The following is a 20,141-nucleotide window of genomic DNA, read 5'->3' on the forward strand; positions in this document are numbered from 1 at the left end:
TAAGAATGTGGCGGAAGTGCTGCCTCCAACTGCCTTGAATCAACCGCCCCAGAGGCTAAACAGAACCTGCCTGAGTGTGAGTAGAGACTGCACTGAAGAAAACCAGCATAGGAACCGCCCAGCTCGGAAATCCCTAGGACCTTAAATCCTTTGAGAGTTACTCGAAAGCGACCTGTGCCCTTTCCATGAATCTAGTTTTAAATGCATTGCCCTGCTAGGAAACACCCTTAAAAGTCAAGCAGGGACAGAAAGGTACAGGAGCTCCGACTTCAGGCTTGACCACGCCCCCTCTATGTCCTAGTGGTGGTTTATCCAGGGGTCGGGCTTTCTAGGGGCGTGCTTTCCTGGGGGCGGGCCTCTGGGCGTGGCTAGAGAGGCATAGCCAGCGACAGCGTCTCGCAGGACAAGTGCTCTAGGTCCCACGTGTGTTGATTGAGCTTTAATTTGCAGAAACGCTGCTGCGGGCGCGACCGGAAGTGGCAGGTGGGTGAAACCGGAAGCAGATCCAGTAGGTTCTTTGCGGGTTGCGGAGGCACATTTTGAGCAGGAGTGGGTGCTGCAGTGAGCACGCGTGCGTCGCGGAGCACGCGTTGCTTGGGCCTCTCCTGCTGGTAGCTGTGCAGGTTACACCTGGTGCTCCGGACAACGTAATTTCACTATTAGGAACAGTTGATTTCTCATACGGCGGAGAGCAAACTATAGGCATTCAATGCCAGTCGCGTGCCTGCTCACGAAGAGTAGAACTTTAGTACGCAATCACTTCCAGGCTGGGATCGCATTGTTAGGAGGGTAGCAAATAGTTTTGGTAAGGCCTTGTGAGGAAGGTGGGCCTGTGGCTTGGGCTTGAATTGCTCTCCGTATGGGAGAAGCATATGTTGGCAGTGCAGAAGTGTTTCCCAGAACATGGAAGTAAGGGCCCTTTGAGAAAAAAATTTATAACACCAAGAATGAACGTGAATGCAAATACCTGGGAGGTTGCTTGGCGGTCTCAAATCTAGATTGAGCCAGTTGCTGAGCTCTATCCTTTGATCAACTAAAGCTTTTAAAATAGAGTGTAGGTGGGTGTATTAATTCCTCACCGAGGGGTAGCTGGCCAACACAAAACAAACTCCACAGGCTGTGTGTGTTTGGGCATTTTTTGCCTCGCAGACCTTTTGCTTATTTTGTCTTTAGTTTTCATAGGTTTTTGTTTTTTAAAGTTGGGTGGATAGGGAGGTGATGGGATCTGGGAAAACGGGGAAGGGAAGGAACATGATCAAAATATATATAAATTTTTTTCAACTAAAGTAAAATATGAGTGCAGGGCACTATGTAAAGTGACTTTGTAGAAGCAAAATTCTCCCAGGCTTTCAAAAGCTGGACTGTTTGATTTAGTCCAGAGTCAGCTACACGTCTGTCTCAGAGGGTATGAGCATGCCTTCAGCCCGGAGGCAGAGGCAAGTAGATCTCTGTGAGCTCAAGGTCAGCCTGGTCTACAGAGGTATTTTCAGGACATCCAAGGCTACATACACCCTGTCTGGGGGTAGGGAGATTATGTGTTCTAATAACTAAAGTAATTTGTGATACATAATAATCATTTAGTCTGACTCCTTAATCTTGACTCTCATGTAATGAGGCCTAGATTAATAGTCCTATTTAAACTCGACTCACAGATTTCCAGTCTTCTCTGTTCTGGCCCTGGGTTTGCCTTCCCTGTAACTCTGCTCACCTTTATGTAGTTCAATGATGAATCTCAACTGCCAAAGACAAAGCATGCCTTGTAGTAAATGCAGAATATGTCAGATTATTTAATTCACACTGTATATCTATGCCTGGATGAACGGAGTGTTTTTTTTTAAGGGCTGTTAAAATGCATGAATTAAACAAATATGCAACTAATTCAATGAATTGGATCATTTCTAGAACCCTTATTGAGATCTCTGGCTAATTGTGGACTGTAGTTAATGTATCAAGGTAAATTCCAGTTTGACATATTTCTTAGGAATCCTTGTACACTTGAAAGAAGACATGTTAAAACGTCAACAAATTAGATTGGAAGAGAAGACCCTGTAATCACAATTTCAGTTCATCTCATGTGCTCTTGAATTCAATTAAAGGCAATTGGATCAGATAGAGATTAAACTACTGGTCTTAAGCTATTCAATTAGTTGCAAAGCAAGCATTAAAATATAAAAGCAACTATTTTACCTTAACCTCTGTATATGTTAACAAGAGTGACTAGCTTCACCTTAGGAAAGCATGTCACAAGGCCTTTTTCAAATCCCAACCTCAAAGGACACATTCTAGTTTATTAGTATCCCAGACATCATGACACTTGTTCCGGGATGTTTCTCCCTCAGATCACCCAGGAAGAGGATCTTTGGCCAGTGAGTCTAGACAATCACCAAGCTTCAGGTTGAGTGAGACGATGCACAAATGTGTGCACACACACACAGACATAAAAACAAATTAATGGTAAGTGAAAGCCAGGAATGGCAATATATCTATATTCTAGTTGAAGCTAGAGCAAAGGGACTATTTGAACCCAGGGATTCGAGGTCCAATGGGTAACTTAGTGAAGACTCATATCCAGGAGGAAAATGAAATAACAGTGCCATTACACTTTGGGGGGAAACGTGTATGTGTAAAGGTGTATACACATGAACAGAAACAAAAAAGGTTGTTTACACTAAAATGTTAATTGATTATCTCCAGATGGTAGGATTCTGGATTATTTCACTTTTCGTTTTTTTGTTAATCTGTTTTTTTCTCAATGAAAATGTATTATGAATTCAAAATAATTTATTTGGCTTTGCTGTACATTATTTAATGTGCTTACTCCATACCATTTATTTCAGTTTAGTTGAAATTATCTAAAGTTTATCTTCATTGATTTCCTTTGGTCACTCTATTAAAGACTAAAGACTAAAGGTAAAGATGAAAATAAAGGCAACTGGTCTGGACCCTTTGATAAGGTTTTGATAATTACCAAATAGTAAAGAATGGAATTTAATTTTCTTTTTTTATTGAATTAACTTGTCTTCTTTTGTCTTATTTTTAAAAGCATGCTAATTCCATTTTCAATGAAGAATTGCTTCCGACTACTTTGTCAGCACAAGGTCCCAACAGCTGGCTTTAAAAGCCCACCCACACATGGGCTCATTTTACAGTCGATCTCCAATGATGTGTATGAAAATCTGGCTGTAGAAGACTGGATCCACGACCACATACATCTAGAAGGCAAGCCGATTCTTTTCCTTTGGAGAAATTCTCCTTCTGTCGTCATCGGTAGGCATCAGAATCCATGGCAGGAATGTAACCTCCATCTGATGAGACAGGAAGGAATAAAACTGGCCCGGAGGAAGAGTGGAGGAGGAACAGTATACCACGACATGGGTAACATCAATCTCACCTTCTTTACCACCAAAACCAAGTATGACAGAATGGAAAATCTGAAACTAATCGTGAGAGCTCTGAATGCTGTCCAACCCCAGCTGGATGTGCAGCCTACCAAAAAATTTGACCTGTTACTTGACGGGCAGTTTAAAATCTCAGGAACCGCATCAAAGATCGGCCGGACAGCGGCGTACCACCACTGCACCTTGTTATGCAGCACCGACAGGACAGCTCTGTCTTCCTCGCTGAAGAGTCCCTACCACGGGATAAAGAGCAACGCCACCCCCAGCATCCCTTCCACTGTGAAAAACCTTCTGGAAAGAGATTCCACGCTGACCTGTGACGTTCTGATGAGTGCTGTGGCAGCAGAATACGCGGCATATCATCAAATTGATGACCACGTTAACCTTATAAACCCCGCAGATGAGACGATGTTTCCTGGAATAAACAGCAAAATCAAGGAACTGCAAAGCTGGGAGTGGGTTTACGGCAGGACACCCAGGTTTACCGTGGACACCATGTTTCATGTGCCGCATGGGCAGGCATGTTTGGAAATCCAAGTGTTCATGGACATAAAGAACGGACGAATCGAAACCTGCGATATTAAGGCACCCGATCACTGGCTGCCACTGGAAATAGGTGACAAATTAAACTCAAGTTTTATTGGCAGCAAATTCTGCCCCATTGAAACCACACTGCTAACAAATATATTACTGAGGACATGTCCAGACGACCATCACTTACAGAGTAAATGGAACATTCTGTGTGAAAAAATCAGGGGAATAATGTGACCCCGATAACTTTCTTTACACTGGCAGTTTCAGTGAGAAAGAATTTTAAATTACAATTGATTTTATGTCTCTTTAAAAAAGAAATAGGGGTGTCAGGTTCAACCTGCTTCAGTCTTGAGGTGGCCTGTTCCTAGTTTCCACTCACAAACTTTGATTGATAATCTGTTAGGAGTTTTGGCCCTCGGAAATGAGCCCTTAGGGCCCCATCCTCTGTCATTTCTCCTCTCATTAAACTTCAGACAAGAAACCATGTCCTTTTCCTTAAGGCTAACTCCCTACCTGGATTTTGTCCTCTCCTGCTTGTACCATTGGGGATTTTTGTTGTTGGTTTGTTTTTGTTTTGTTTCATTTAAAAAAAGAACAAAACAGGGGGTGTTAGGGTTTCTTTTTCTTTTTTTTCTTATTTTTCGGAGCTGGGGACCGAACCCAGGGCCTTGCGTTTGCTAGGCAAGCACTCTGCCACTGAGCAAATCCCCAACCCCTTAGTTAGGGTTTCTATTGCTGTGACAAAACACCATGACCAATGCAACTTGGGGAGGAAAGGGTTTATTTCGTCTTACAGTTCCACATCACAGCCCATCACTGAAGGAAGTCAGAGGAATTCAGGTAAAAACTGATGCTGTGGCCATGGAGGGAGGCCTGCTTACTGGCTTGCTCAGGACCTCCAGCCCAGGGGTGGCGCTGCCCTTAGTGAGCTGGGCCCTCATCAACTGTAACCCAAGAAAGTGCACCACACTCGTCCACAGTCCAGTCTAATGGGAATGTTTTTCTTTATTAAGTTTCCTTCTTCCAAAATGACTATAGCTTGTATCCAGTTGACATAAAACTAGTCAGTACACGGTCTCAGCATGCAGCCCTCACCAGGGCAGAACTTGCTACTTGGACCAGGATGGCCTCAGACTCAGAGATCTTTGCGTGTGTGCTTCTGACTCCTGAGTGCTGGGATTAAAAATGTGCTTCCCCCATGGCCAATGATTTACACCTGCCCGTTCTTTTGGCTCTTTAACCAAAGTCAGTCAGTATACCCTTTTCCCCAAACTGAGGTCCCATTCGTCAGTTTTACTCTTCCAAGTTTTCACTCTCCAAATTTCTTCAGAGAGTAACATCTGTTGGCTGCTTCTTAACTCTACCACTAATCAATTTTGCTCCTACAATACTGGCTATTTATTGTGTATGCACTGTATACCAAGCACTGAAAGGCACTTCACAGTATATGAAATTATCATGGATCTTGAAGAATCTCCTGCATCAATGTGGTATAAAGAATGCTCCCCAATTATCTCTGATTGGTTAATAGATAGCTGAACAGCCAGTGATTGGGCAGAGGAGATAGGAAGGCTTGACTACTGATGGGGGTGGGGCGCATGTCCAGGGAGGTCAGGAATAAGGAGGAACTGCCAAGGGAGTTCTCCATGAGGACAGCTACAGTAAAGCAAACCAAGGAAAGACTAAATACAAGTAAGTTGGGGACCTGGGGGCGTGTGGCTGGGAAGTAGCTAAGATAGCATGGAGGGTTAGGCGTAGTATCTGCTCAGTTATTGTGCTTAAAGCCTGTTGATTAAATAAGTAGGTCTCTGACTCAATTATCTGGGAGCTAACTGGGTTAGAAAAAAAACTGCCATGGCCGGAGAGATGGCTCAGCAGTTAAGAGCGGTATTCCGAGCTACAACTTCAGCCACACGTACATTTTTTTTCTCATGATTAGGCCCTCAGTCTCTCACAAGCACTGTGAGCCATGATTTTCATTTAGGAACACTGAATTCCTAGGAGCAACGATCATCCATCCGGTTTCCCTCATAACAGCTGTGCCACACTTGGTGAGCTACTCTCCGACAGTCAGACGGAGGCTGGTAAAATCTTTCCGTTAACTCCGTGACTTCAGAGGAAACACTGTAAATCTGATGAACAGTGTGTTCACAGATGAGTGGACCCAGAAATCAGTAGAAATGTAAACATTTATTGTTAAATTCATACATTATAAAAATATGTTCGGAGTAAATAAAAAAAAAAGCAGGCCCAATATCTGCTTGCTATGGTTTGTGCCCCCCAGGAGTTCATGGGTTAGAATCATGGTCCCTAGTTCAGCAGTGTTGAGAGGGGAAACCTCTGAGGTGTCAGGCTCTGCCTCACAAGCCTCCTCTGTCTTTTTTGCATTAAGCCCTGTGGGATGCAGAAGGAAGGTCCTCCCAGATACTGAAGACCAAGCCTCCGTCCTTTACCCACTCTCCAGTGTGCGCTGTTCAGTTCTAGCAACAGAAAATGGGCTGAGGCCACCTACGGCAGAAACGTGGATTTCGGTCATTATGGCATCATATTTTTTTCGTGTGCTTGTTGTGAAAAATGTCCACCGTTGTTTCATGACACGGCCTCAGGTCTAAATCACAGTATCCGAGAGAAAAACGGCCCTATAAAGAAAAGAAGGGCAATGTTAAAAGCAACTCACACGGAAAGACACGCATGATGTTACGTGGAGGCCGAGAGCCCAGGAGCCCATGAGAACAAGTATGAAAACAAACAGTGCTCACACGGAGTCATAAAGCCATAGCCTACCTGTGGTTTCTTAAAGTAATCAAGGCCCCTTCCGATTTTAATCATCCATCCATTGTTGAACCTATTGAAATCAGTGTACAGTATTATATTCGAGTCATCTGAGTCAGGCAGGTTTTTAAAGTTGGTTAAGAATCAACAAGATCTCCCCCTAAACCAAGAAAAGCATGAGTGGAATCAGACTGGGGTTGGTCCAGAGCTGCGTGTAAGAAAAACAAAAGGAGCACTGAAAACCATCAGCTAACCCGGTTAGGGGAGGAAGGACCAGTAAAGGGAAAGCCACTTTTGAATTCCAGCTTACCCAAGCTCTTCTCCACTAACAAGCGGTTTGCAAGGCCCTTTCAGGAAGAGTGTGGTGATGTTTCAACAGTGCCTGTGATAGCTATTCTGGCTTTCAACTTGATAACATCTAGAATTAACTAATGCTCAAATGGCCGTGCACACCAGTAAGGGATTTTTTTTCTTTAATTAAACAATTTGATGTGCGGAGACCCACTTCTAATCACCATATTTTGAGATGGGAAGATCTGCCTTTAATCTGGGCTGTGCCTTCTGCTGGCAGCCTATATAAAGCTCATGACATGGAAGACGGAAGCCTGCTCTGTTTTCCTGCTTGCTCTCACCACTCTGTCACTAGCACTAGAGCCTACTTCTCCAGGATTCCAGTGTATAACGAAGACCAGCTGAGGCTTCCAGCTTCATGGGCTGAACAACTCTGGGTTCTTGGTAAACAGTCACTGTTGGACTAACTGGACCACAACCTGTAAGTCATTCTAACAAATCCTCTTTGTGTGTGTGTGTGTGTGTGTGTTCTGTCCCTATAGAGAACCCTGACTAACACAGTGCCACTATGCAGAAAAGAGATGGGAACTGGGATCCCAAGGGTAGTCCACTGACCTCTGTTTCAACAATAGCGACACTGCCATCCACTTTAGCTTCTGATTTACTTCTTATTAGAAACAGGGTCTCTTTTCTGTATCATGTGAAATCTACTAGGCTAAAGGGAAGGAAGGATCACTAAGAAGCTGTGTCTACATTTCCTGATTGACAGCACACTGCTAGAACATACCACCAAAGCCACACTGGGTAAACAGTAATTTACTATCTTCTATAGTTGGCTCCTATAGTGGCTATGGTCTGCAAAGAAGAGCTCTTTCCCACATGACACAGAACCTGTAAATATTACTTGACTAAGAATGAACTCACTCTTTTAAGAGGTAAGTCAAGGGGTTTTTTTGTTTTTGTTTTTTGTCCAATGTGCAATTACTAAATTTGAGCTTGATTTGCAGTTTGTATATTTAACAATACATATATGATTATATTACATTAGAATTTTTAAAGTATATGAAAAAGTAAAACATTACACACTAACCTAATTTCTCGGTCATGGATAGATGAAGAATAGTTTATTTCCAAAACCACTCCGTGACTCCTGAGGGACTGCTTTACTTCTTCCAGGCCACTACTTTGCTGTGTGTTTCCAAAACCCTATTGATAATATGAAGCATAATTTACTGCCTCTGTTATTAGTAAGTTACATTATCCACAAGCTATACAATACCACAGAGAGATTAAACTGAAAAGATTTATATCGATTTCAACACTGCTGCCTCAAAGAAGCAACCGACAGATGAGTAATTCTTTTCTTTTTATATTGTTTTTATACAAGCAATTAAACAATTGTGAATATCACACAACTGCCTCCTCCCTCTGCCTCCCTGTTGCTAGGAGCACAGGCATGTGGCACCATGCTCAGTTTCTTAAATGTACCTTAGTGACAATGCTCGGTTATCCGTGTGGGGCTGCCTACTCCTTAGACTAACCCTGGAAAGTCTAATTCTTCAGGTACACTTCTACTCTAGTCAAAATCAAGAAAGACCCAGCGACAGTCTAATGCCAGGCCCATGGAGTAAAGGACAGAACAGTCACTGGCGCAGACTGCAGGGTCACTGAGACCACACTGATAAACTCAAATTCATAGAGTTCAACAGAATGATGGAATATGAGGTCAACGCTCTCAAATCAACAGCCTTTTTCTTAAGACAGTCTATTCTTGGCACGAAGGGCCCGGCCAGGTAACCTGTAACTGACGCAGTAAGTTCAGAAAGAATGAGGCTTTTCAGATACCTACTTCATCCCCAGAGGTGAGAAGGTGAATAGTCCTTACTTTACATGGCTTCTTAATCAGCATCTCACAGAACCGAAGGAAGTTATAGAGCTGAAAGGCATTGGGATGGATTAGTACTAGCTCCCCAGTTTTCCAGCAAGAACTGACTCTACAGTCATCAGCTGGCTGGGTCAGCACCAGCCTGCGAAGAAGGAAGGATCTGAGCGCCGGCGGAAAGAACTGGAGAAAGCCTACAGTCCCGTCACTGTACCAGAGCCCGTGGTACACCTGGAGGAACGCCTGGGGGCCTCCCTGGTGAGAGAGCTCCTCCATCTGGTGGTGCGTCCTCGGGTCCCACCACCGAAGGGGTGGGTTAAGTCGACTCAAATAAAGGTGGCGCAAAGTTCCACAAGGAAAGATACAAAGAACCCAAATACAGCAAGTTACACGGAAGTTTTAAATTTAAGCTGCTACAGTCAATTACTGGGCATTGTGCACAGGGAGCAAAATAAAACACTGCTTTATAAGTACTGCATCCGAAAGGAAACACCAGTGTCTAATAAAACTATTTAAAAGAACTGACTCTAGGACACCCTTCCCCAGCCAGATACTAAGATATCCACAGATGGTTCCATCCCTTATTTTAAGTGATGTGGTATCAGGCCAGACTCCACACACCAATTCCTGGGCCCTTTAAACGGCCTCTAGACTCTGTATCATACAGTGGAGACACCATGCGCTACCACTGTCTTGTCTCGTTTGTGCCTGTTCAGTACGGATGGAATTTTTACCTGTATCTCTGACCCTCCACTGAATCCATGGGGAGGTAACCCATAAACATAGGCAGCTGACTGTGCATTTAAAGTTACATTCCATTATGTTTTAGTAAACTACTTACCTGATGAGTCTGTCTAATGTAGGGGTCTTCTATCCAAACTTCTGTAACTGTCTCCTGTAGATATTCTCTGAAAAGTGACTCGTAACTGAAACCAGTGGCATTCTCTTCTATTTTAATTTGCTTGTGATATTTTCCATCTACAAGACACAAGCTACGACAATGTGACCAGTGACCACTTTAAAAAGTTACACCTTCAGTCTTTCCTGTGGGGCACACACGTGGGTCCCCCGGGGGTTGAACTTAGGTCTTTACATTTGTTGGCGGGTGGTTCTACCCACTGGACCACCTCACCAGTGCCTGTGAGCACTTTCTTTATACGCAGTTATGTTTCACACAGTGAGTAATCAGGATAAGTTACAATCTTTCAAACTTATTGACATAGAAGCTATCACATGCCTAATCTAGGCTGAAAACTGCAATATGTTTCATACACATAAGGAAAGAAGACAAAATACTATTCCCAAGGAGATTCCTGCCTTCACAGAGGCTAAGCAAAGGGGACCATCCATTTTTTTAAACTTAAAATTTTTTCTTTAAATTTAAATTAAAAAAGAATTTATCTTATGCATATAGATGTCTTGCCTGCATGTATATATTTGCACCACATATACGCAGTGTCAGTCTAAGTCAGAACACAGCCTTAGATTCCCCAGAATCAGAGTTAAAATGGCTGTGAGCTGCCATGTGGGTACTGGACACTGAACCCAGGGGTGGTTGGGGCGGGGGGGTCCTCTGCAAGAGCAGCCAGTGCTGTGCTGGGCCTTCTCCCCAGCCCACAAGAGGTTACTTGAAAAAGCTTCCAAGAGAGGACTGACTGAGCCAGGCAGTAGTGGTGCACGCCTTTAGCCTCAGTACTCAGGAGGCAGAGGCAGGTGATCGATCTTTGTGAGTTCGAAGCCAGTTTGGTCTACAGAGTGAGTTCTAGGATAGCCAAGACTACACAGAGAAACCCTGCCTCAAAAACCAAGCCAAAAATGTGAACGTTTGTATATGCTTGGTCCACGGTGTGGCACTATTAGGAGGTGTGGCCCTGCTGGAATGGGTGTGGCCTTGTTGGGGTAGTTGTAGCCCTGTTGGGAGTGTGTGTGACATAGTTGGAGTGGGTGTTCCACTGTGGGTGTGAACTTTGAGACCTTCTTCCTAGCTGACTAAGGATGCCCGGTTTATTCCTGGCTTCCTTCGGATGAAGATGTAGAACCCTCAGCTTCTCCTGCACCATCCCTGTCTGCCATGCTCCCACCTTGATGATAATGGACTGAACCTCTGAACCTCTGAACCTGTAGGCCAGCCCCAGTTAAATGTTGTCCTATAGGAGTTCTCTTGATCATGGTGTCTGTGCACAGCAATGGAACCCTAACTAATACAAGGACTGACTGTACCAAGGTGTGGCTCAGACACTGCCACAGTGGGCAGAACAGGACGAATCCAGTTGTATCCGCCTTCCTTCCAGACTGGCCACCTCAGATCTCGAACTCTTGTGACTAATGTGGGCCTTAAACATAAACAGCACCACGGAAATCAGAAGCAGGCCCTAGCACTGTAAGAAATGTAGCCCAGGCTGGCTACATCTTACGTAGCTGAGGGTGACCTTGAATTCCTAATCGTTTTTCCTCTACCTCCCAAGTGCTGGGTCTACAGGTATATATCACACTGCCTTTTATTTATTTAATTACCTACTTATCTGTTTGTTTGTTTGTTTGGTTTGGTTTTAAGGTTTTTTGTTTCCTTGCTTGTTTGTCTGCTTGCCTTTGGTGCTGGGGATTGAATCCAGGGCATTGCACATGAGAAGCATGCTACAAAGTGTTTCAAGCAGACTTTTAGTGGTTTACACTCTGCGAACTGAATGAAGTTCTTATGAGACTGTAAAATGAAAGAAAGAAAAAAGCACCCAACCCAGGACAGCAGAGTTACACATGTTTCCTTAGCTATTCTAACGATTTTCATTTTTCATAAAAGGAAATACAGCTCTAGGATCCACATTCAGAGCTCTTCTGCAATGTTCTTAAATTGGGGTCCACACATACACTTCATAGCGATCTACAGGTACCTTTAAAATGGTCAAGTTTTCCTCAGATGTTCAAAGGATGACTGAATCCCCAAGTTCCAAAATGAAAACCAGAAACTGTTAAGAACAATTTCTGTATGAGGAATAGAGAAACAGCACAAATCCACGAAGCTACCAGGTACAAGTGGCCCAAACAACATCGAGCTCCAATAGGCAAGATCTTTGAACCCAGGGCCTCAAGCCCCACCCCCAACTCTAAGCCCAACCCCAAGTTATGTTGCAAAACTGAGCCTTTTACCTTCTTTTTCTTGATCTAAGTATTTCTTTATATTTTCTGCTCTATCCATGTAGCCAGAGATTTTTGTTCTGAGAGTACTTCTTTTACTGGACTCTTTGGTGCCTATGAATTGGAAAAAAGAACAAGGATTTCCTCAAGTTCAAGAACAGCTTCTCTATTTAGTCCAGCAATCTGTCAGGTTTCCCACAAAGTCCCCACCCTTGCAATGTGCTCAGATTCAGAGTGCTGGAGGGCACAAAACAGCTAGGTTAGGAGTACGGCTTCAACACTGCTCACCTCGTCCTGATTAGCCACACGTTGGGAAGTCTAAATAATTAAGATACCATTTTCTCGATTACCAGCTTTTCTTTGAGGCCTCTGCATTACAGTTAAAGCTTATCATTTTCCTAGCTACCAAAAAAAACAAAACAAAGAACAAAACAACAAAACCAACCCACACAAAACAGTAAGTGATTTTTCACAATACATTATCAATAAAGCTTACCCTGACCCAACCCCAAACCACATCCCGTTCCCTTCTTCCTTTGACTTTCCTAATTAGTTTTTAATTTCATTTTTTAAACATCATGTTGATGTGTGTGTGTGTGTGTGTGTGTGTTTTCACTGACTATAACAGGAGTCAGTTTAGATTTCTCTAGTCATCCCTATCTGTAGGAGAGTACCTTGTACCCTTTAGCATCTGCTCATGTGTGGGTATTGGTCTTCATCGTACTTCCTTCAGCACGGTCTGATTCCTTTTCAATTCTCTCACTCTTGGGTTTTGTGAGGTAGTTGAGGATCACCCTATGTATCCCAGGCTGGACTGGAACTGCTTATCCTGTGCTGGTCTCAAACTTGTCATCTTCCCACCTCAGCCTCCACGGTCCTGGGATTACAGACTGTGCCAGCAGGCCTAGCATTCTCTTACTTTTGATGTGACTTGTTTTAAACTCATTTGTGTTGATTCGACATGTGTTCCTTGTCCCATCCTTGTAAACCAACCATTTTTCAGAAAGCCCGTGTCTTTTTATAAAAGAATAGTTTTATAGAAGGGACAATCCTACCATGGCTTCTAGGCTCTCTCCGCCAACCAGCTAGAAGTTCATGTAGGTTTGCTAACATGCACGTTTTATAAAGTATTTCTGTCTCTATCGGACTGCATGTGTACTTTAAAGCATGAGTTATGCTGACAACTTTGACCCAGTAAAGTTCATTCCAGCCGTCCTACTTTCCTTCCTCGTAACTTACTTGACTACTTAGAAACATTTTCTTCACTTAAGGGTAGGGTACACAGAAGTAAGTTGCAGGATTCCTACCCCATACTTGTGCAAGAAAAAGGTTTACCAGCCAGCATATGATGCTTGCATGCTACTGGAGTTACCTTTTTAGTCCTTCCTGTCCCCACCCCCCACCCCTTAAGACCAGATCTCATGTAGCCAGGTGTGGCTTCAAATTAAACAAGTAGTCAAGAATATCCTTGAACCTCTGATCTCCCAAGTGCTGGGATTATAGGTGTCCACCACCATGCCCAATTTTATAAGGTCCTGAGTGAGACCAAGGGCTCTGTGCAGGCTACATAAACTTTCAGCCAACTGAGCTATATCCTCCAGAGCTCTATCTCCCTCCTCCTTATGCTCTTCAACTGAGGAGTTCAGAATGCTGTCAGTCATTCTTGATTCTCCCTTTACTTTCCTCCTCCTTCCTACCCCTTTCTCACCCACAACACTTTAGGTAAAATCATTCTCATTTGTTTCTGGCTTCATCCTTTCTGTATTTCCTCTGAACAAATAGACATTTTCTCTCTTCTCCTAAACATGGTTTAAGTCCCCCCCCAACCCTGCCTAAGGTTCATGAACAGGAGGCTGAGTCCTGTGTGACAACATTAAGAAACATAGAGCCTCTAAGTGGAGGTGGGGGGTCACTGAGGTGCCTGCCCCTGCAAGAGACTGATGCAGTTCCCCTATATTGCCAGTTATAGAAGCACAATACAGGGGCCAGCAAGATGGTATGGCAGGTGTGATGGTTTGTATATGCTTGGCCCAGGGAGAGGCACTATTAGAAGGTGTTGCCTTGTTGGAGTGGGTGTGTCACTGTGAGTGTGGGCTATAAGACCCTCATCCTAGCTGCCTGGAAGTCATTATTCTGCTAGCAGCCTTCAGATGAAAATGTAGAACTCTCAGCTCCTCCTGCACCATGCCTGCCTGGATGCTGCCATGCTCCTGCCTTGATGATAATGGACTGAACCTCTGAACCTGTAAGCCAGCCCCAATTAACTGATGTCCTTGTAAGAGTTGCCTTGGTCACGGTGCCTGTTCACAGTAGTAAAACCCTTACTAAGACAGCAGGTAAAGGTGCTTGCCACTAACTCTGAAATCCTGAATTCCATCCCTGGGACACAAATGGCAATGAGAAATGACTTTGCCAACTTGTCCTCTCACCTCCAGAGATACACACTGTGGCATTTCATCGCTAATCACAGATCTTATGGGGGCATTTTCTCCATTGAAGTTCCTGCCTTTCAGATAAATCTAGCTTGGGTCAAGTTGACATAAAACTAGCCACCATGCCTGGGGAGGGGAGAACTAGCCAACACTGACACTACTGATATTTGGTAAGTGTGCTGCTGAGTTTAATGCCAACTGACATAAGCCAAAGTCATCTAAGAGGAGGGGACCTCAATTAAGAAAACGCATTGCTGGGCATTAGGCGCATGTCTTTTAATCCCAGCACTTAGGAGACAGATTTCTGAGTTCGAGGTTTCCCTGGTCTACAGAGAGAGTTTGGATAGCTAGGGCTACACAGAGAAACCCTGTGTGTGTGTGTGTGTGTGTGTGTGTGTGTGTGTGTGTGTGTGTGTGGCCTCTGGCAAGCTTATAGACCATTTTCTTTATTACTGATTGATGGAGAAGGGTCCAGTTCATTGTGGGTGGTGCCATCCCTGGGCTGGTAGTCTTGAGTTCTATAAGAAAGCAAGCTAAGCCAGTTATGAGGAGCAATCCAGTAAGCAGCATCCCTCCATGGCCTCTGCATTAGCTCCTGCCTCCAGGTTCCTGCCATGTTTGAATTCCTGTCCTGACTTCCTTCAGTGATGGACTACAATGTGGAAATGTAAGCCAAATAAATCCTTTCCTCCCCAGATTGCTTTTGGTCATGGTGTTTCATCACAGCAACAGTAACCCCAACTAGAACAGTAAGCTAGTAAAGAAAGATTAAATTTTAAGTGGAGGTATTCTCTGTAGATAGATTAAGCTGCTCCCAGAAACATGACTTATACACACACACACACACACACACACACACACACACACACACACATTTAAATTAAAAATAAATACATAAATTCCAATTCTGGGAGTGGGCTACCTGTGAGGTCCTCCAAAATAATACAGGCTTGCCCCTGCTTTTGAATGTCCACCAAAACTAGTTCATAAGGCCCTATTGCTGGGGCTGGAGAGATGGTTCAGTGGTTAAGAGCACTGGCTGCTCTTCCAGAGGTCCTGAGTTCAATTCCCAGCAACCACATGGTGACTTACAACCACCTGTAATGAGACCCGATGCCCTCTTCTGGTGTGTCTGAAGACAGCTACAGTGTACTCATATAAATAAAATAAATCTTAAAAAAAAAAAAGGCCCTATTGCTGGAGATAATGCACACCTTGGTCACAGGTCAGAGAGAGAACTGGGTTGAAAGTTGAAAGCGTCCTACTTGTTGGATAGTTCCACGGTGCTGGAAGGTGCTACAGAGGCTGCTGGGGGAGAAGTGCCACACACTTTGTTAAAACCAACCAGCCGGACAAGATGAGCCCATTTGTGGAATCGTGGTAAATGTGGTACCTAACTGCATTCGGATTGGATGTGAAGTCTGCCTGACAGGAGGGGATCACATCTGGTACTGTAATAAACCTGACTAAAAATCATGACTGGGGCAGTCCTAGGTCCTAGGGGGATGCTACTGCTGTAGTTTTATTAAATCAACATGATGTACCTGTCAAACTGCCCTCTACCTCATGTTTATGCCCAGAGAGCAGTGCTGTTGTCTGTAGGGTCAGAGAAGCCTCCTCCACCAGTACTGAATAGTGACTGCAGAGACTGACCACTGGTTGCTGCACACAGAATAAATGGCCGTGGAATGCGCCCCCATCTTGAGAATGAGTATATATAATCATTGATGGGGAGGGAGAGACCATTTATTCAGTGGTGTAGTCATTAGTAAGGTGCACTGTAAACAAACTTCCACCCTACTGAAACTCTATGGATAATAATTGGGATGAAGGCAGGAAGGAGAGACAGCGGGAGGAGAAAATCAAGTCACAAACTGACAACAGCGAAGAATGAAATTCATTCAAACGCAAGACCTATCAAGTTTACATTTGGTTATGCCTCTTACGTTTCTGAATAGTGACTTACGCTCCTTCCTGATAACATTAGTCTATTGCAAAGGCCACCACCACCGTTATCCTGCACAATATCAGAATATACCTCCTGGATTTGAATGCTTCCTGGTAGTTAGGAAGTTTCGTTTTCCTAAGTTTCGCTCAGTCCCAGATAGAGCGGAAACCGAAACTCGCTCACCTTTCAGAACCTGCAAGAGCATATCAATCCCCTCCTGGTAACACACCAGAGCCTGCTGGTACCGGGACTCTGCATCCAGCTCCACTGCCCGCTTTAGCACCGCCACCGCGGCAGTGCTGTCGGAATCCTGTCCCAAGCTGGATTTAGCCATCACTGCGACAACTCCCAGGCTCTCCCAGCAAATTCCCAGGGCTGACACACTGTGCTACAAGGAAGCGCACACGTGACGCCACTGCGCCTGCGCCGTCTTCTATGGCGCTTTGTGAATGGACCGGAACAAAAAAAAAGAAAACCTTTCGCGGAACCAAAGAATCGTATGCACTGTTACGGCAGCGGCGCGGTTTGAGTGTCGCACTGGTCCGTCTGCTTCCGTTCCTCTCCTTCCGGCTGCGGGGGGCATTCGGAGTGGACACAGCGGTCGCTGGTGAGTGCGGCTGCGGGAGCTGGAGGTGTTGCTTGGTTTCACACGGATTCTCTCTGCAGTTCCGGACTGACTTCCTTTCTGTTCCAAGTTGGAGGTCCCGGAGATCCATTTCTTGAGCTTCTGAAAGCAGCCGGGTTGTCACTTTATTCGAGGGTTATTGCGTTGCATGTGTCTCTGAGAGTCTCACTCGTGTAGATCTAGGTCCGAGCCATCCAAGCGTCATTGAAATTCATTTTTTTTTAAGAAGTCAAAACTCGCTTAATTTTAAATTGTTACGACTTAGAATGCTGAGTTTTGGGAATCGCTGTTGATTAAAGACAGTGATTTTGCAGGCTACTTTGTCACCTGTTCAAGCTGCTGTTTTTTTGTGGCTAAGAGGCCGTTATGACGGCTGCTTACTACCTTTACGCCCTGGGAATTCGAGGAAGAGAGAGAGAGAGACATTTATTGATTTCAGAGAACTCAGTTGATTGCACGGGAAATTCTGTGTTTTAATGTCCATTCCTCGTTATAGATATATACCTTGTCTATTTAGAAAGAGAACGAAATTAAAGAACCACTTATGAGCTGGTGTTGTAGTTTGGGGTAAAGAGCCGTTTACATGCATAGTCATTGTAAAAAGCAAAACAACAACAAAACTCCAGCAAAACGCTGGAGTTGAGGGAGAGGAAAAATGGTTTTGGCAACGTTCAGTTTTTCTGTGAATACACATATATTAACATATTAGAGGATAGAAATAGGTTATATATTTCATGTGATGAATGGTATTTTTCAGTTTGTTTTTACGTGGATGGGTGTTTTCTAGTCATATCTACACCATGTGTGTGCAGTGTCTACGGAGGCCAGATCTGTCAGATCTCCTGGAACTAGAGTCAGAAACGTTTGTAAGCCTCCGTGTGGTCACTGGGAATCAAATGCGGGTCCTCTGGAAGAGCAGCCAGTCCTTTTAACTGCTGAGCCATCTCCCTAGCCCCATTTCTTTCTGGTATTTGCGACAGACAGAAGAAGGCAGTATAATTGCTTCAAGGTTCAAAGGTTGCACATGTGATAGGAGTAATTTCTGCTTTATTGAAACGTAAGTTTTTGAATCGAGCTACAGCTCAGAGCAGTTATGTTCTCTGTGCAAGGCTCTAGGCTCAATCCCCAGCACCCACCTTCCCCCCACCGAAACAGAACAAAACAAACAACGACAACCAAAAGCAGCTTTGATGGTGCTGCCTGCTTATATCTGAAAGTTAAACTTCAGCAGAGAACCCTGAGTGCAGAAGCTGCTCTGAGAGACACGTCTTTGACTTGAATAGATCCAAAACAAAATATAAAAGGGCCTTGTCTTCTGACCCTGTCCTGTATTTAGAGCGGAGACAGCCGATAAATGGTCAACTAGCAAATTACAGTAGAACAGGAGTCTTCAAGTAAGGCAAGGGAGTGAAGTACTGCTAGCTGTAGTGTGACTGGAAATGTGGAACTGTTTGGTGGAGGTAGTCCTCATTCGGGACTGAGACAGCGTGATCCAGGTAGACCTTGTTGACAAGAGAAAGTTTGAGCCAGATATTGAAAAAGCCACGTCAGGGTCATTTCAGCCAGTCATAGGGAAGAAGACCTCCGGTTTGGCTAGCTCCAGGTCATAATGGAGAGAGAGCCAGCTACTCTGTGAGGAAGCAGGAAAGCAGTAGGAGATGTGGGGGAATACGGGGCGGAGGAGGTCGGCAGCACTATGAAAAGGATTGGCATGTGAGGGTTAAGGACTTTGATCTCCACCTTGGTTAATTGGAGAGACGCTGAGGATGGCACTGGGTATTGAACCCAGGGACTCATGCATGCCAGGTAAACGTTCTACCTCTGAAACATTCCTAGTTCCGCCTTTAATTAATTAACTTTTTAAATGAATGAACTTTAGTTTTAGCCAACTTTAGATTTCAAGAGAAGTGTGAAGCTTAGGGTCCTGTACCTCCCTTGCTCAGTTTCCCCCTTTGACATCAGATATTAGTGAGGGTGCTCAGTGCAGGGTGCTCAGTGCAGCTGCAGCTCAGTACCCTATTGACTTCATTTGCTGTACTCAGATTCCTTTAGCTTTGCGTGGTGTCTGTATGTACTTTTATATTCCAGGATCCAACAGACACCAATGCAGTGTATGTTGTGCATAACGATTGTAGCTCTTGGGTTCTTCTTGGCTAGTTTCTCTGGTTTCTATGACCTTGGCAGTTCAGAGAAGTGAGATATTTGAAAATGTACTAATGAAGTGTTTTTCCACAGTCTCTTAGTTAGGGTTACTATTACTACAATGACCAAAAAAGCAAGTTGGGGAAGAAGGGGTTTATTTAAGAGACACATCTCTCATGCACATCTTAGTCCATCACTGAAGGAAGTTAGGACAGGAACTCAAGCAGGGCTTATGGAGAGTTGACAGAATTAGCAGCACACACAGTGACCCTCCATTAGGGTGGGTTTTCTCTTAAGTGGTAGCAGTCATCTCATTCCAAGTCCTGGTGTCAGGTATAGATGCTATCGATGTTGTGATCACCATCGGTGTTATGCATCCCTGATCTCCTGGGGAAGGTAGTGTTGCGTGTCCATTTGTTTCCCTTAACAGTGATCCCTGCTTTTCCGAGCAGCACTCCTGGGGGCAGTTCATTTATTCATGTTAAGTGTGGACTGATCCATGATTGTTTCAGTTCCAGTTATAAACTGATACTTTGTTGTGTATTTGTTTAAATACTGTCACTCCCGTTTGACTGTTGGGAGTTCTTTCAGTTATGTCTGTGTCCTTTTAATACACTCCCTTGGGTTTGCATTTCTGATTCTGCAGGTTGCAGCAGACTTTCAGCTGTCTCTTGAAGCAGCCCAAATGGCTCCTTTGAAGAGAATGCTATTAAAATCATGATCTGAGCACAGGGTGTGTTTGTGGCTATTGATGTAATTGTTTTGGGTCCTCTCAACAAACAGAGTGAGCCCATGTCTACATACATGCCGGCTCCAGTGGTTGTCCAGGTTCCTCAGAGGAGATGAGGTGTCCAAAAGGGAGGATCAAATCAGACTCGGTAGTCAGGAATCTCGCAGCTCTGACTGACCAGCAATCAGGTGACTTCTTTATTTATACAGGTTTCACAGACAGATTAATATCTAAGAAGTACAGATTATATCATTT

General features: G+C 44.2%; 2 protein-coding genes across 5 annotated transcripts; one reads left to right on the forward strand and one right to left on the reverse strand.

Moving 5' to 3' along the window:
• The first annotated feature begins 362 nt into the window (after positions 1-362).
• Positions 363-5,724, forward strand: Lipt1 (lipoyltransferase 1). 2 transcript variants are annotated; one of them, XM_032900960.1, is made up of 2 exons: positions 363-483; positions 3,044-5,724. In XM_032900960.1, exon 2 carries the CDS (start codon positions 3,045-3,047, stop codon positions 4,164-4,166), a length of 1,122 nt encoding a protein of 373 aa, XP_032756851.1. In that variant the 5' UTR covers positions 363-483; position 3,044; the 3' UTR covers positions 4,167-5,724. The 2 variants fall into 2 exon arrangements, with proteins under 2 accessions (XP_032756851.1, XP_032756852.1); XM_032900961.1 differs by lacking the exon at positions 363-483 and adding an exon at positions 615-805 and having other exon boundaries at positions 3,044-4,260.
• A 379-nt stretch (positions 5,725-6,103) lies between these two features.
• Positions 6,104-16,813, reverse strand: Mitd1 (microtubule interacting and trafficking domain containing 1). 3 transcript variants are annotated; one of them, XM_032900963.1, is made up of 7 exons: positions 16,573-16,812; positions 12,022-12,123; positions 9,719-9,855; positions 8,881-8,931; positions 8,086-8,201; positions 6,717-6,777; positions 6,104-6,571 (listed from the first exon to the last, which is right to left on the reverse strand). In XM_032900963.1, the coding sequence occupies exons 1-7, from the start codon at positions 16,721-16,723 to the stop codon at positions 6,476-6,478; spliced, it is 714 nt and encodes a 237-aa protein (XP_032756854.1). In that variant the 5' UTR covers positions 16,724-16,812; the 3' UTR covers positions 6,104-6,475. The 3 variants fall into 3 exon arrangements, with proteins under 3 accessions (XP_032756854.1, XP_032756853.1, XP_032756855.1); XM_032900962.1 differs by having other exon boundaries at positions 8,845-8,931; positions 16,573-16,811; XM_032900964.1 differs by lacking the exon at positions 6,104-6,571 and having other exon boundaries at positions 6,772-6,864; positions 8,845-8,931; positions 16,573-16,813.
• Between the last annotated feature and the right edge of the window lie 3,328 nt (positions 16,814-20,141).

This window comes from Rattus rattus, chromosome 4, assembly GCF_011064425.1.
Source record: "Rattus rattus isolate New Zealand chromosome 4, Rrattus_CSIRO_v1, whole genome shotgun sequence".
NCBI lineage: Eukaryota > Metazoa > Chordata > Mammalia > Rodentia > Muridae > Rattus > Rattus rattus.